Raw genomic sequence first — 15,387 nt, forward strand, 5'->3', positions numbered from 1 at the left:
AGGTGCAGGATAAGCCACGCCCGCCTGACCCCACAGGTGCAGGATAAGCCACGCCCGCCTGACCCCACAGGTGTAGGATACGGTCATTGCCCTTGAACAGAATCTTCCCTGTGATCATCTCGGCCATGATGCAGCCCGCCGACCAGATGTCCACTGAGACAGAAGCCCTCGAATCAGGGCTCTGTGGGCCAGGGGGGTACACCCAGGGGAAGGGGGGACATGGGCACAGGGACCATCGAGCCTGCCAAACCCTCGTCCAGCTCCACCCCACCTCAGCAGCCTCCAGCGAAGCAGCCAACGTGGGCTTCCCATAGGGAAACAGGAAAAGGGCGGGTCCAGCGTGGGAGGCTGGCCCAGGTGGAGACCCATCTGGGCAGCCTCTCACCAGTCTGTGTGTAGTGCATCCAATTCAAGATGACCTCAGGAGCCCGGTACCACCGGGTCATCACATATCCAGTCATCTCGCTGTCTGCCTGCCGGGCCAGGCCGAAGTCCAGGATCTGAAGCCAGAATGAGGAAGGTGGGGCAAAGGTGCCCCCGGGAGTGGGTGGACCAGCCTGTGGTGCAGCAGACCCCAAGGGAAATGGGCACCCTGGGGCTCCTGCCAACCCAAAAGGGCCTGAGGTCCCAGCCACGGCCCTGCAGCCTCCCCGTGGGTTCCTCCACACGGCCGCTGCACCCAACCCAACAGGACTTGCCTCCACCCACTTGCAGGTGCAGGCACCCCAGAGGGTCTCCTCTGCCTGTCCTCTACCTCCTGCTGACCTCCATCTTTGAAAAGGGCTTTTTAGCCCTGCCCTGGCTCAGGCATGAGGGACTGAGGGACGCCTCCCACCCCTCACCTCAAGGAGGGATGGCAGTGAGTGTGCCCGATGCCACCCCAGTCAAGCAGCCTCCCTAGGGTGCTTGTGCCCATCAGGGGTTCAGCCATGCCTGGATGGCTGGTCCTTCTGCCTGGGCCCGGGCCGGCCCTCCACCAGGTCTGACGACCGAGGCCGCAGCAGGCAGATGGGCAGGTGAGGAGGGAGCCCCGAGCCCTTCACCCGACACACACCTTCAGCTCGCAGTCCTCATTGACGGCCAGGTTGCCAGGCTTCAGGTCCTGGGGGCAGAGGAAAGAGAGCTGTGTGACCCACCAGCAGGAGCCCAGGCAGTGGCTGAGCCCAGGAGCAGCGGCCCCTGCAACCTCTGGGAAGGGTGGAGGTGCCTGGGCCCCCAGGGCTGTGTGCAGGCACCATGTGCACATCCCACTGGACCCCATCGCGTCCCCTTACAGGCGGGAAGCAGAGGCTCCTGCGAGGGGAGACCCTGGAACGCCCACACAGCCAGGGGAGGCCCCACCCCAGGACTCACCCTGTGGATGATGCCAGCAGCGTGGATGTACTGTGGGGGCAGAGAAGGTCAGCAGTGTCAGGTCACCTGGCCCTCAGCAGTCCTGTCCCCTCCTGCAGCCCCCCTGCACAGCCTCACCTTCAGCCCCTTCAGCATCTGGTAGACGAGGAACTGGATTCGGTCCTCACTCAGCTTCTCGTGCTTCATGAGCTTGCCCAGGTCGGTGCCCATGAAAGGCATGACCAGGTAGCTGTGGGAGCCGGGCGTGCAGGCTGCAGACAGTGGGGCCACGCCCACTGTAGCAGCCCGGTGGGCAGGGTGCCGTGGGTGGGGACACGCCCACAAGGCCAGGCTCAGACCCTCAGTCTTCATGCACCAGGTCCATTCACCTCTAACCACCCACACCACGCCACCCATCCCCCCTTTCTCAGCTGGGGAGGGTGCAAGAGAAAAGAGGGGAGTGCTTGCAGGTAGGGGTGAGACAGCAGGACATTTGTGTCTAAGGAGCAGGCTGGGTAGGGGGAGAGAGAGAGACACTTAGCACGGCCTGGACGCTGTGTGGGTCCTTGGCCTCTGCAAGGTCAGGCAGTGAGGAGCTGGTCTTCCCAGCCCCTCCCAGGCCAGGCCCCTGGGTCTTGGCCAACAACAGTGTGAGTCCAGGGTGGCCACCCAGGCAGTCACAGGGCAGGCACCCTGCCGCCCTCCCCTGCCCGCCAGCAAAGGTCAGCAGCTCCAGTTACGGCCACATACTTAGTGCCGGGGTCCCAGAGCCCAGGACCTGCCAGCTAACAAATGCTCAGGTCCAAGCTTCCAGCAGGGAGAGGGCCTGGTGCCAGGCATGACAGGGGGAGCAGGCCCAGGTTCCACCCGGCTGTGCCAGTGTCAGGGGTCTCAGGGGCACATGGCAAGGGAGTGGACTGCGGTGTGGGGAGTGGGTGGGCAGTGTGCATGCCAACCCTCAACCAGGCTGCAGGGAGAGGCCTGCCTTGAGCAGGCCCCCAGGCCAACCCAAAACCCAAAGTTGGTGCCCAGGAGCCACCCAACGCCCTTCGCCCTGCCCCGCCAGCCCCAGGCTAGTACTCACAAGTCTGTGAAATCATCCAGGGTCTCATCGGGAGTAAACACATCCAGCAGCCCGATCACCTGGGGAGGAGGCCAGAGTACCAGGTGGGATGGGGCACAGCAGAGCGTGGGGGCTTGGGCACACCACTGAGTCTGGCATTGTGCTCTGGGCAGGAAAGTCCCCTGCAGCTGTCTCCATCTCTCCCCACTGTCCACAGGGCCTGGCTCTACCTACTGGCAGCACTGACCCAGCCCTGGCACACCTGCCCACAGGCGCAGGCTATTTTTGGATGGTGACAGCCGGGATCCTCTGGGGGAGGGGCAGCCCCTAGTCTGGGTCAGCCCCCAGACATCCAAGGAGCTCCAGTTCCTTGGCCCTTTCTCCCCTTCTTCCTGTCCCCATTGAAGACCTAGGACCAGGATGGGGACAGCCTCCCGGGGGAGAGACAACATCCGGCAGGTACTTCCCAGGGCTGTGCCGCTGCTGGAGAGGCCCAGGCAGGCAGCACTATGACCAAACCAACAGTCATACCTGGTCCTGCAGACCCCTGGTCAGGAGTGAGGGACACCAGACAGGTAATGTGACAACTGGTTCCCAGGGCTCTCCAGGGAGGCCTGCATATCCGAGCAGCTAGAGGGGCAGGCCGGTGAGTCATGGGTGGCAGGGACACCTGGCAGAGGCCATGCGAATGGTGGTGGAGGCAGGACGGGGAACACTTGGGGCATTTGAGGAACATGGTGAGGAAGGCCAGGTGGCCGAGGTCCAGGCCAGGGAGTCACTACGCAGAGGTCAAAGGGAGGCCCTCGTATGCCAGGTGAAGGTTTGGGTTTGGGCCTACAGCTGCCAAGAAAGGGTTTAAACAGGCATTATGCCGAATGTGGGGACAGACCCGCGCGAGGCGAGAGTGGACATGAGGTGAAGGTACAGCTGGATGACCACTGCAGCCACCAGGGCCAGAGCCATGGGCAGGCGGGGCGCAGGGAACAGAGCAAAACATCCAGAGAGGTGAGGCCTGGGGCACTGGGAGAGTATTTGAGCAAGAAGAGGACAGAGTCCCTGAGGTTAAGGGGCCATCAGGTCAATAGGGACTTCCGTGCCTCTGAGATGGGGATGGCGGCCGGAGTGGGGGTGGGGGCAGGAATGGGATGTGAGTCCCCACCACCGCTGCATTCAGCCTCTCAGAGCCTCAGGAAAACGGGCTCACGATAAGCCACGCCTCCCAGTTTGTGTGCAGGGTGCCCAGGAGGCAGCAGTGCCCAGCTCGGGTGGGTCAGGAGCGCCACGGGGATGGTAAGACCCTTGGCACAATGGGGGCGGCCCCAGCACAAGCGACTGAACACAAAGCCCAGAGCCCTTTGGATGGGCAGGATGGGTGGGTGGGAGTGGGGGCGGGGTGGCGAGGGCAAAGCCAAATGAAGCCTGGGTGGGGGAGCCCGCCTTCATGGGACAAGGCCCAGGCTGGGCTGGTGTCCACCACGAGTGGATTTCACCTGGGAAGAGCCAACGGTGGAGATGGGACGCCTGGGAGAAGGAAGGGCCCACCCGAGGGGCTAAGAGGGTAGACATCCGCCAGAAACCCAGGGGACAAGTTTCCTGGGGACTCCTTTTCCTGAGGGGAGGCTGGTGGCTCCAATGACCCAGGAGGGGCCAGACCATCTGTTGGGAGCGTAATTAACCAGAGTCTGCGTGCCCAGACCACCAGCCCTCAGACTGGGCGTGAGGCAGGAGTGGCTTGGGGTGGGCAACAGGCAGAGCTCTCAGCTGCAAAGGTAACTGTGTAAAGCAAGGAGAAACCCCACGGCAGAGAGGAGCACTCTTAGCAGCCAGCAGTGGCCGCCAGAGAGGCCCATGGCAGCCATGGGTGGTGTCCCATAGGCAGGTCTGGAAGCATGGGGGGAGAAGGCTTTCCCTGGCGGGGGCCCAGGTCCATCCCTTCACACTGTCCACAAACCCCAGCCAGAGCTGTGAAGAAAGCATCTGCATGCTGGCCACTGTGCCCAGTGCCCTCCACCAGCAGAGACCCCAAGGCTCTGAGGTGACAGAGCCAGGATGCTGACTCCAATTCCATGCCTAGCTCTGCATTCCCAGGGTCCCCAGGTCCTGGGGCTGCTGCTCAGGAGGTGGACTGGAGCACAGTGAGTTCAGGAGAGCACCTGGGGTGGGGCTGCGGAGGTGCCGAAACGAGGAAAGAGGCGAAGCGTCCCTTCCAGCAAAATAGCTCCACAGAATTTGGGGTGAGAATCCAGGCAATGGTCTCAGCCTGCGCAAGCGTCCATCCCCTCGCCAGGGCCTGGGCTGCCAAGACAGATGTGGCCCCAGGAACAAGTCGAGGCTCTAAGAACTTCCCAAGAGAGGACTAGATCCCAGGGAAGCCTCCTTGCCCAAAGGAGGTGGGCTCCGCCCTCACCACCTGGAGCCGCCACCCTTTCCTAGACCCCCACCTAGGCCTCACCACACAGGGAGGCTGGGTAGGTGGGACCCGGTGTTTTGCGGCAGGAAGGCGAACAGAGGCGACGGACGGGTGTCCAGAGCCGAGGCCCAGCGCAACTCACGTTCTCGTGGCGCATGTGCTTGAGGAGACGCAGCTCCCTGTAGGCGCGCTTGGCGAACAGCTCCGACTGGAAGGGCCGGTACAGCTTCTTGATGGCCACTTTGGCGCCTGTGCGGCTGTCCACGGCCGAGCTGCGGGGCGCACGGCTTAGCGGGAGGGCCGGGCCAACCCGCCCGGACACCCGCCAACTGGCCGGCCGCACGGCCGGCCACCCCGCCCGGCCTGCGCTCACCAGACGGCGCCATAGGCGCCCGAGCCCACGGGCTGCAGGTCCTGGTACACCACGCGCACCTCCCAGGTAGTCTTGGTCACCTCCTGGCTGTAAAAGCCCCTGCGGGTGGGCGGCGGAGAGCTCATGGCCGGACCGGGCGCCGCCCCCGCCGCAGACCCCTCGGGCGCCGCTCCCGAGCACCGGGCCCGGGATCGGCGGGACTCCCTGGGCAAGCGCCCCGGGCCACCGCGCGTTTACTCCGCTCCGGGTTCTTTCCTCCGACTTCCGTGAGCCGCCGACCCCAGCCCGATCCCAGCCTGGCCTGGGGAGTGCCCGGTTCCTCCCCTGCCTGCGGACCAACCGGCCCCAGGGCCGCGCGCACGTGATGCCCCCGCCCGCTCTCCAGCCCCTCCGGAAACCCGAGGCGGCGGCCGCCGGGAAGGAGGGAGGGGGTGTGGGGGAGCGCTGCCCGCAGCTCAGCCCAACCTGGAACCGGACGCTGCGCCTGAGACCAGCCTGCCTCCGCACTCAGGCTGAACTCCCCCGCCTGCGAGTGGGTGTCTTAGCAGGGGCCCCGCGGGGCTCCTGTGTTACTAACGGTGTTCCCAGGACGCTGAGCCCCCAGGACTTCTATCCCCAACCGGTCCCCCACCCCTGAGGCCTCTGAGCTGATTGCTGTGTTCCCCAAGTCAAGTGTCCACCCCCAGGACGCCCCCTTCCCTGTGCTGATCTGCCCATCCCCTAGTGTGGGTGCCCCTTTCCCAATGCGGGTAGTTGGTTCTGCCTTCCAAACTTAAGCTGCATGTCCAACACCCCTCCCGGTGACCACTGACCCCAGGCCTCCCAAACCTTGGAGCCAGAGAGGGAGGGCCTGTGCACTACCTAAGCTCTCTGCTCCCCCTCACTTGGCAGGTGGGAGCCTGCTCCAAGCACTTGCAAGTTCCTCTGCCCGCTCCCCACACACACAGCTTCCTCCCGGGTTTGTCCTTCAGAGCCCTGCTCCAGCCTCTCGACTGGCTGGGGAAGGGGTGCCTGACCCCAGGGGTGAAGCAGGGCCCTACCCCAGCTCTCAGCGCCTCCCTACCCCTCGGTGGGGGCACCATCCTTTCATAAACCAGGCCACACTCCCATTCTGGACCAGCCACTTGTGAAGGATAGAGCCCCCAGCCCCCTCCCACATTCGTCCCCCCCACCCCAGCACAGTGACCCAGGTCTGAGAGGCAGTGGAGTTACAGGACCCCAGGGCCCCTGCACCGCCCTCTGTGCCCAGCCAGCCGCCATGAATCAGCAGCTCAAGCCCAGCCAGCCAGCTTTACACCTGGGCTGCTGGCCGGCTGGCGATCCTCGGCACTCAGGAGCTGGAGACTAGTCAGTGGTGACAGCCTGGGGTCACTGGAGCCACAACCAACTGTACCCCGTGTCCTCATGTCCTGGGCTGCCTGTGGCACTCCACCTGCCTCCTCCAGGAAGCCCCCAGCTGGCCTCCTTACTCCCTGTGGTGCAGCCCAGCAGGGTTCCCATTCAGACGAGACCCCCAGGCGGGCCATGTCTCAGTCCTGCTGCCATCCCCCACCCCACACACACAGGACTTGGCCCAGCTTGGTCTCCAGGTTCCCCAAGATCTGAAGCCCAGTGGCCACGCTGACCAGGCCCCTGGACATTCAACTCCCAGATGATCTCCACCCCCAAGGCCCAGGGTAAGGATACAGAGTGTCCCTGTCCTGGAGACACCCTGCCTGACCCCCATTGGGGCCCAGGCCCTCCCCGACCTGAGCTGCAGTGAGCCGTAGAGGCTAGTAGCTCATTGTGCATCTGGAGAGCTTAAGTGGCCCTTTCCCCTTAACCAGGAAGGAAGGCTATTTCCTCCACTCCACCCAGCTCTGGGCAGGGCAGGCCTTCACTCCCAGCGGCCTCCCTGACCACTGAGTGAAGGGGCCGGTCTGGATCTGGACTAGGTGCTCAATGAACCCCCAGCAGCACAGCAGGCTCCTTTGTAGGAGGCCATCATATCCCACCCCTTAGAGCCCCTGGCTGGGTGGAGAACAGAGGGTGCTGAAGACGGCGGCTTATCTGACTGGATACCCAAGTGATCTGGCCAGTGCAGGGCTCTGGTGGGCCAGGCCAGCTGGGTGTGTGATGCACAGAGACCCGGCCACCCCTTCAGACAGCAGGGATAGCAGGGCAGCTCCTGAAGCGTGGGACACAGCTGAGTGAGAGGGAACTTCCTTTATTGCGAGAGCCTGGTGCAGGCCCTTGACATTCAGACCTCCCTGGGTCCTGTGAGTTAGGAGGTCACCACCTGACAGCACCATCTAAAACAGAAGTCCCTCGAGGGAGGAAACACCCACAATGCCTTTGGAGCAGGGTCCTGTCCCAGAGGTTACTAGGTCAGCTCCATTCTGGGAGGGAGGACAAGGACCCCAGCTCTGAGAACAGGCAGAGGCATCTTCATCAGCTCCGGGCCAAGGTCCAGGGTCTGAGTCCAAGTCCACCTCATGTGTACTAGCCCCCTCAGCATCCACTCTACCTCTCCCATGCTTGCTAGCTTCCCAGCTGGCACCGTGCCCTCATGCCTCAGAAACCCAAGGAGTATGCCCCAGCTTTTGCTCGCATGGTTGCCCCTTGTTCACTTGAGCCCCTCACAGGGTGCACAGCAGGACCTCAGTACCCCCCCCCCATGGCATCAGAAACTGGGGGGAGGCAAGTATAGCCACCCCAACGTGGGCCTCCAGCTGGTAATGGCCACGGGCCCTCAGGCGCCTACAGGTTCACACATGCCTGCACACACCTTGACATGTAAATATCAGGGCACATGTGCCACACAGCACAGGAGAACACATGGCTCCAAGCAGATTTTCTGATTTGACACTTGGTGGCTGTCCCTGACCTGCCACCCTCCAGGGAAGGCCCTGCCCAGCTCTGAGAGCTTTGGGTCTCAGCATTTTCCAAGCTGAGCAGCTCTGACCACTGAGACCCTCCCTTTGAGTCTCCAGGGAACCCTGACCCCAATGCACCAACCCCTAGAGATAGCCCACTGGGACTGAGGAGACCTGGAGACAGACATACTCCCCAGGGGGACCCCTAGGCATTCAGGTCCCCCACAGTGACATTCCAAGGGAGACGCTGGTTTCTGGAGGGGGCAGGAGGACCGAGGAAGTCCAGGACACTGCCCAGACTCCTGCACCCACAGCTTGCACACATGCAGTGTTCATACGTGTGCACAGGCTCCCACGTGGAGCATCATGCAGACTAGGGGTCCCAGTCAGAGCTGACAGCCAGAGTAGTGCTGGGAGGCACCCCTGTGGGAACGTGGTAGGCTGAGGAAGTGGGACAGGCAGGTGCAGGCCTCTCCTTGAGTTCAAGGGTGGCTGGCCGGCAGTGGCAGCGTCACTGCTCTATCTCCAGGCTGCCAGGCGGCTGCGGTGGCTCTGGGGGCTTAAAGCTGAGGACTTCCTGGTAGGTGAGCTCTGGGGGGTGAGGGGAAAGAAAGGCTCATGCTGCCACCAGCCCAGCACCCTGTACCCACTTGTCTGGTGCCAGCAGCCCAGCCAGGTCCACCGTCCTCTGAAGGCACCCTCAGCCCAAGGGCCTTCCCCGTGCTGCCCCGGCCTCTTCTGGACACACCAACCCCATCTCTACCGGCCCCACCCTGGAGCTGGGGGGGGGGCATGTTGTGCCCCCTCCCAGACCACCCTGAGGCGCTGAGGCACTTCCTGCAGGCCTCCATGAGAAGGCAGCCTTCAGGCCCCTGGACTTCACCTCCCCCACCCCAGCCGGCCTCCCCTGCCCACCCTGCCACTCCTCCACAGTGCGGTCCTTTGCTTCCACACTTTCATCATAGGGCTCGGCCTCGGGCTCATCATCTGGGTCGTGGTACTGGCTGAAGTAGGCGTGGGCCAGGGCCTCAGCTGCACTGACCCTCTGGTCACTATCCAGCACCAGCATCCTTCCCAGGAGGTCCACTGCTACAGAGTGGTTGGGGGAGGGCAGGGGTTGAAGGTCAGCTCTGCATCCAAGGCCAGATGTGGAGCCCAGCCCAGACCCAGGACCCGTCCTCACCCAGGGGGTTGGCTCCATGGAAGATGCTCCTGAGGTCCTTCTGGGGCATGGGGGGCAGGGACTGGATGTATGTCCGGGCCTGGAGGCACATGGAAGGGCCTGAGGGAGCTGCTCACCCGCTACTTCCCCTGGCCCCAAACTCTCATTCAGTCCGCCGGCCCGGGCAAGGACCTGCACGGAGCAGAGACCATCCCCTTTGGCTCTGGTGGCTCCAGCATCACGCCCTCAGTTCCTGGGGCAGCCTAGCTGCCCCGCTGTCCTTGGCCAGGGCACTGTTGTCAGTGCCGCGATTTTGCCCTCGCTGTCCCTCATGCCAGGAAAGTCTTCTGGTCCACCTGCTACCCCTTGAAGGGGTCAGGCTCTCCCCTTAGGCTCTACTCCACGGTGGCCCACGCTCCCACATGGTGCCCAGTCCTTTCCCGCACAGCCCTTCCTCCAGAGGAAGCCGGGGACTCACATGCTCTGAGGCTATCTTTGCCAGAACCTCAGGGCTGGGTGTGCCAACCACCTCCATGATGCGCTTCAGCTGGTCGATGTCTGCCTGGCTCAGGAAACGCCCATTGCCAGGCCCGAACCCTTCTCAGGCCCCCAGACCCCCGATCTTGGGGCACTGCCCAGAACTTGCTCTCCTACAGCTGGGAACCGTGAGCCCAAGATGGCATGGCATGGGACACAGAAAGCAAGACTGGCCAGAAAGAGCCCACCTCCCTTGACCCCCATCCCACAAGAAGGGACCCTGGCTCAACCCTCCTCCCCAACCTGGGCCAAGGATACAGTCATTTCCCGGGAAGAGGGCCTTTCCTTGGAGAAGCTCGGCCATGATGCAGCCCACAGACCAGATGTCCACTGCTGGGGAAGGGTCTCCATCAGCCCGTCCACCCCAGGTTCCTCCTCAGAGGACTGGGAGGCTGCCTGTGTGGCACCAGCCCAGTTCCCAAGTCACACCCAGGTCCCTTCCTCCTCTAGACACAGTCCTGGGCAAGACCCACCATACTCTGCTCCTCGGAAGGCCTGTTTCTGAATGCTGCTCCCAGACCTTGCAGTCCCCCAAGACTGGAACACCCCGTGTCCTTGGCATTTGGCTCTCCACCCCGCATCCCCAGGCCCTGGCAGGAGCTTGGCCTGCACGCCCTGGTCCCAAGCCACAGGCCGCCCCCTATGAGTTGACATCACCTGTCTGGTTGTAATGCATCCAGTTGAGCATGATCTCAGGTGCGCGGTACCAGCGCGTGGCCACATAGCCGGTCATCTCCTCGTCAGCCTGGCGCGCCAGCCCAAAGTCCAGGATCTACAGCGAGCACCTGGGGGTCAGCGCCTCCTGGCAGCCCCGCCCCTCTGCCCGCCCCCGTCCAGGGCTCACCCTGAGCTCGCAGTCCTCGTTCACTGCCACGTTGCTGGGCTTCAGGTCCTGCAGGGCGGCGGGCTGTGAGCGCGCGAGGAGTGCAGTGCGGGTCCTGCAGGAGCCCGACCCTCACCCCGCGGCACCTACCCGGTGGATGATCCCCGCCGAGTGGATGTACTGCGGGGGTTGGGGGGGAGGACGAGCGTCAGGTTCCCGCCCCAGCTCCGCGCCCCCCAGCCGGCTCAGCGCCCACCTTCAGCCCGCGCAGCAGCTGGTACACGAGGAACTGCACGTGCTCGTCGCTTAGCGCCTGGCACTTGACGATATTGTTCAGGTCAGCTCCCATCAGGGTGGTCACCAGGTACCTGGGTGGGGGCAGCGGTCAGGACCGAGCCCTGCCTCGCCGACCCGGCCGCGCGTCCCGGATGCCGCTTACACTTCGCTGAAGTCCTCGATGGACGTGGCGGGAGTGAAGACGTCCAGCAGCCCGATGACCTGGCGGGGAGGGGCGTCAGGAGGGCGGTCCAGCCCAGGGCCGCCCCGCGCGCCCCCACGGGGAGCCCCCCGCCCCCTCACATTCTCGTGCTTCATGTGCTTGAGCAGCCGCAGCTCCCGGTACGTCCTCCGAGCGTGGATCAGCGACTGGAAGGGGCGCGACAGCTTCTTCACCGCCACCTTCTGGCGCAGCCGCGCGTCGTAGGCCGAGCTGCAAGGGCGTGGGTGAGGCGGCCCGGCCGCTCACAGACACCCCAGGCCGCCACTCCTCCGTGAGGATGGGCCCGCTCCCCCACCCCTGCTCGCCCACCGCTCTCCTGCCTCGGCACGTTTGCTCCCGAGGATCCCTCGGGCTGGACGCCATCCGCGCGCTGCCGCAGGATCCCAGCGATGAGAACACGACCTGCTCGCTCTCTGAGCCTCCTTCCTCAAGAGGCAGCTCCGCCTCCCCCACCCTTACACGCAGGCCTTCCCAGCCTGCCCCACCAGGAGCCGCAGAGCAGGGCCTGGTTCTTGTCCCCTCGCCCCCACGACTCACCCCCAACACAGTGAGGCTGGGGAAGGAGTGTGTCCACTGACCAGGGTGGAAATAACACACCAGGAAAACAGCCACTGGCTATTCCCACAGCGAGTGGCCCCCCGCCCCCACGGGCTGTGGGTCTGGAGGTTCTGGAGCTGCCTCCACAGCCTCTGGATACTCAAAAGATGGAGGAAAAACTGGCATCATTACTTGCAACCGTGAGAAAACGGACAGTAGGAAATGTGCAGCAGAGGGTGTTGTCCGCAGCAGCCCACGTCTTCCCTTGCCCAACCCCAGTCCTCAGAGGTCCAGACCCTCCACCTGCACAGCCATCTACCCTTCTCTGGAGACACAAGCCACTGGCACCGCCCTACACGCAAAGGGTCCAGTCACCAACCCCACCCTCTTGAGGTCCCACTGCTCTCAGGATAGGGCCCTGCTGAGGGCAACGCCATCCACAGGCTGCTCCCTCTAGCTGGTGCTCCTCCCGGACATCACCTCCTGTCTCTGGGACCTTGCCTCCACCAAGGTGAGCGGAGTCCACACAGTCCCGGCAGCAGCTCCTGCGGGACCAGGCGGAGGGATGAGGGGAGGGGGCCAGGTAGGCGCCTGGGGCATCTGTGCCCCTCCTCCTAGCCTATGACCTACTAGGGAAGGTCCAAGTCACTCCTGGGGTGGGAAGTAGGGGTGGGCCCCTCAGGTGGGGCAGCAGATCCTTTGGCCTAATTCCATCTGTGCAGTGGAACCACAGCGAGTTGGCCCTTGGTGGGCAGCTTCATCAGAGGAACGAGGAAGCGCAGGAGAAGGCCGTCACCTGCGCCAGGCCTCGCCAAGCTAGTGCAGTGGAGAGGGACCTGGGCCTCCCTTGGGGAGCTTGACACTCAAGAGGAATCCCCAGAAGGAGATTCTGGGCCAGAGGCAATTCCATCAAGGGCTCGGTCAGATTCCCCAGGGGCCATTCACACTTTGTCCCTCACCCTCTTCTTACCCTTGCCATCTTAGAGATAAGACAGAGGGCTGTGGCTGGAGTGGCTGAAATGGGCTGCTTGAGGCTCCTTACTGCTTGTGACAGCGTGAGATCGTGAGATCAGAGACCAGAGGCCACGGGGACCCCAAGCCCCTCCTCCAGACTCCAGCACTGGGTGGGTCTCAGGATGGGTTCCACTGGAATCCCATTCTTAACCTTCCAGATCCTGGAGTAATGCCAGCCCCTAGAGGGCCCCTGCCTCCCTGCCCCATGACCCCTGTAGTGGCAGCAGCCACCTGGCACTGGCCTCGGTAAGGACCCCACTGGGTGCTGAGGGGCACAGCACTCAACATCCACACCCACAATCAGCCTCACTTTCAACACTGCAAGTGACACCGGGACTCCCTGCAACCACCTCACCCTAAGCCCCCTGCAGCTTGCCCACCCTCCAGGGTAACAGACCTCAGCCCATCAGACCCTCGGCCCGCTTCCAGACTGTCCTCTCTTTGGGCCCCAGGGCCTAACCGTGGGGCTGTGGTCTTGAGCTCTACGCTGGGACAAAAACAGGGTGGGGTGTAATGGTAGGCGTCTCCGCTCAGGCCCAAGCCCCACACAGGCTCTGAGACCACGTGCAAAACGGGGCAGGAGCAAGACCCACGGGAAAGCCTGAGGCCATCCTAAGGCAAGACCCCTCCCCTAGCTGGGCTCCTCTTTCACAAACCAAAGTACCCACCCTACGGAGGGACAATCTGCCAGACCCCCGAGCTGCTAAAGCCTTCACTGGGGGCAACCCAGATGCATTCACGGACGTTTAGGGGCCGGGAGACCCGCCCTTTCGCCGGCGGTGACGCCGCAGGATTCTGGCCTGGTGGGGATCAGAAGGGGCGGGAGACCACCCCTCTCCCCGCCCGGGAGCCGAGTCTGGTAGCAAAGTTTCCTTCACGCCCTCCACCCCCCATTCATTCCACGGATCCGTGCAGGGCCAGGGGCGGAGGCAGGGCGAGGCCCCTCCCCACGCCGGGAGCCCCGCGGGGCGGGGAAAGGGGGGGCGCGCACTCAGTCCCGTCCCTGCCCCCCCCGCCCCGCCCCTACCAGACGGAGCCGTAGGCGCCGGAGCCCACCGGGCGCAGCCCCTGCAGCCGCTGCGGCACCTCCCACACCGTCTTGTTAAGCTCCTGCCGGTAGAAGCCGGCGCGCGGGCCCGACATGTCCGCTCGCGCCCCCCGCCGCACCGGAGCGCGAGCCGAGCGCACGGAGGGCGGTGCGCGGGGCGGGGCTTCGAGGGGGTTCCCGGAGACTAGGCGGTTTCCTGCCCCTCCGAGGCACCGCTGAGCGGAAACCCGACCTCCTCTCGCTTCCCTGAGGCGGCCCCGGGGAGGATGGGCCTCCGCCGGAGGGAGGGCGAAGGCCAAGGTCCGATTTACCGCCCCTCCGGTTTATACCCCCTGGCGTCCATTCTCCAAATATCCGCCCGCGTTCTGTCCTCGCCCGGGCACCGCCGATCCAGGCCGCCACTGTCTCGCACCGGACTCGGCTCCCCGCACCCTTCCTGCCCGCACCAGCGCCGGCACCTCCCTCCTCCCCTGCTCCGGTCCGGCACTTACAACCCTCTTCGCCTGCTGGGGTCCACGCATTCCCCTCTTCGCCCCCCCACCCCGCCACCTCCTCCTACGGGTCCTGCACCCCCGCCCCCAGCAGGTGCTTCCTCAGAAATGAAGTAGAACCCTCAAAATCAAAGAAGCCAGGGAGAACCGTGGGAGACATTTCTCAGCCACATAGAAAACACCACCTAATAACAGCGAGGCACTGGGTTAGATACGCTCCTCTGCGTTGGGCAGATGGCGCCTTGGGGCCTGGGCCAGCCTGGCCCCTCCCCGTGGAGGCGCTTCTGGCTTTGGCGGCGAGGCTCGCCTCCTGGCAGACAGACCTTCCTCTGATGCTGGCCGCCCTGCGCCTCTAGGGGAAACTATGAGTCCTGTCAGGACCAGGGACAGCGGCGGCACCAGGGGGCCTCTGGGGTGTTGTTCCCATAAGGCGCTTTCCCCGAACGGGTCTTCTTTGGTGCCTGGTACCTTTCCTCCTTCTGAAACAGCCCCGTGCACTGTCACCTCTTCCAGGAAGCCCACCCTGCCTTTCCTAGGCATCGGGGAGCCCCTGTAGTTTGCAACAAGTTCCCAGGGGCCGCGAACTACCGCTCCGCACTTTGCTCTCGCGGTTCAGTTCTCCCAGGAGCTACTGTGGGGGCTCCCCCGTGCCGGCAGGACGGCCTCGCCCTCTGGCCAGCGCACCTGCGAGGATATACCCCTGTCCAGCGACCGGAGCTCGCGGGAGAGGACTCGACGTGGATTAACGCTTCCTGACTCCCGCCGGGGTAGCGGCTGGGCTGCCCTCCCCAGGAAGGCAGGAAATTAGGCTCTTGAATTGGACAATCTTCTGCTTTTTCGAAACAAACTATTGTTAAAACCTGAGTTTTTATGGCACTCTCCTGATTTTTAAATATTGGCAACCAAATGAAAATAAAACATGGCAACGCAGCACCGGGCAAACAGGCGTATCTGCTGGCGAATCCGGACCCCCGGGGGAGCCGAGGAGCGAGGAAGGAAACCGGGTTTGAGTCCCAGCCACGCCTGCCACCCGAGCCCCCGGGCCTCAGTGTCCCCCTTGGGAGGCGGTACCCTTCCCCGCCTCCCCCCACCCCCGCCCTCGCCACTCGCTCCGGGCCTCTTCCAGGGCCCCGCCCTGGGCGCCTTTCTCGGGCGGCAGAGGTTTTGTGCGGAGTTAATGGGGCTTCAGCTAAAGCGGGGGGCTGGGCGGGAGCGGAGCCCGGGCTGTGGGAACCCGGCTGTG

The 15,387-nt window shown here is 64.0% G+C and overlaps 2 protein-coding genes across 4 annotated transcripts in view; both read right to left on the reverse strand.

Moving 5' to 3' along the window:
• The window catches only part of MAPK12 (mitogen-activated protein kinase 12), a 9,092-nt gene extending 3,551 nt beyond the window's left edge, over positions 1 to 5,541 (reverse strand). Inside the window, exons 1-8 of one of the 2 annotated variants that reach the window (XM_019668598.1) lie at positions 5,179 to 5,541; positions 4,948 to 5,077; positions 2,417 to 2,475; positions 1,471 to 1,582; positions 1,354 to 1,383; positions 1,055 to 1,102; positions 386 to 557; positions 82 to 153 (exon numbers count right to left, since the gene is read on the reverse strand). In XM_019668598.1, the coding sequence (XP_019524143.1) occupies positions 82 to 153; positions 386 to 557; positions 1,055 to 1,102; positions 1,354 to 1,383; positions 1,471 to 1,582; positions 2,417 to 2,475; positions 4,948 to 5,077; positions 5,179 to 5,303 (748 nt within the window). In that variant the 5' untranslated portion in view covers positions 5,304 to 5,541. The remainder of the gene's footprint in view (positions 1 to 81; positions 154 to 385; positions 558 to 1,054; positions 1,103 to 1,353; positions 1,384 to 1,470; positions 1,583 to 2,416; positions 2,476 to 4,947; positions 5,078 to 5,178) is intronic. The other variant, XM_019668599.1, reaches the window with a different exon arrangement.
• Positions 5,542 to 7,368: 1,827 nt separating this feature from the next.
• MAPK11 (mitogen-activated protein kinase 11) lies at positions 7,369 to 15,055 on the reverse strand. Of its 2 annotated transcripts, none has more exons than XM_019668600.1 (12): positions 13,633 to 15,055; positions 11,135 to 11,264; positions 10,995 to 11,053; positions 10,812 to 10,923; positions 10,706 to 10,735; positions 10,577 to 10,624; positions 10,390 to 10,504; positions 9,991 to 10,065; positions 9,674 to 9,753; positions 9,217 to 9,295; positions 8,949 to 9,122; positions 7,369 to 8,624 (listed from the first exon to the last, which is right to left on the reverse strand). In XM_019668600.1, the coding sequence occupies exons 1-12, from the start codon at positions 13,746 to 13,748 to the stop codon at positions 8,545 to 8,547; spliced, it is 1,098 nt and encodes a 365-aa protein (XP_019524145.1). In that variant the 5' UTR covers positions 13,749 to 15,055; the 3' UTR covers positions 7,369 to 8,544. The 2 variants fall into 2 exon arrangements, with proteins under 2 accessions (XP_019524145.1, XP_019524146.1); XM_019668601.1 differs by having other exon boundaries at positions 9,991 to 10,062; positions 13,633 to 14,479.
• Positions 15,056 to 15,387: the final 332 nt, after the last annotated feature.

This window comes from Hipposideros armiger, unplaced genomic scaffold (assembly GCF_001890085.2).
Source record: "Hipposideros armiger isolate ML-2016 unplaced genomic scaffold, ASM189008v1 scaffold_530, whole genome shotgun sequence".
NCBI lineage: Eukaryota > Metazoa > Chordata > Mammalia > Chiroptera > Hipposideridae > Hipposideros > Hipposideros armiger.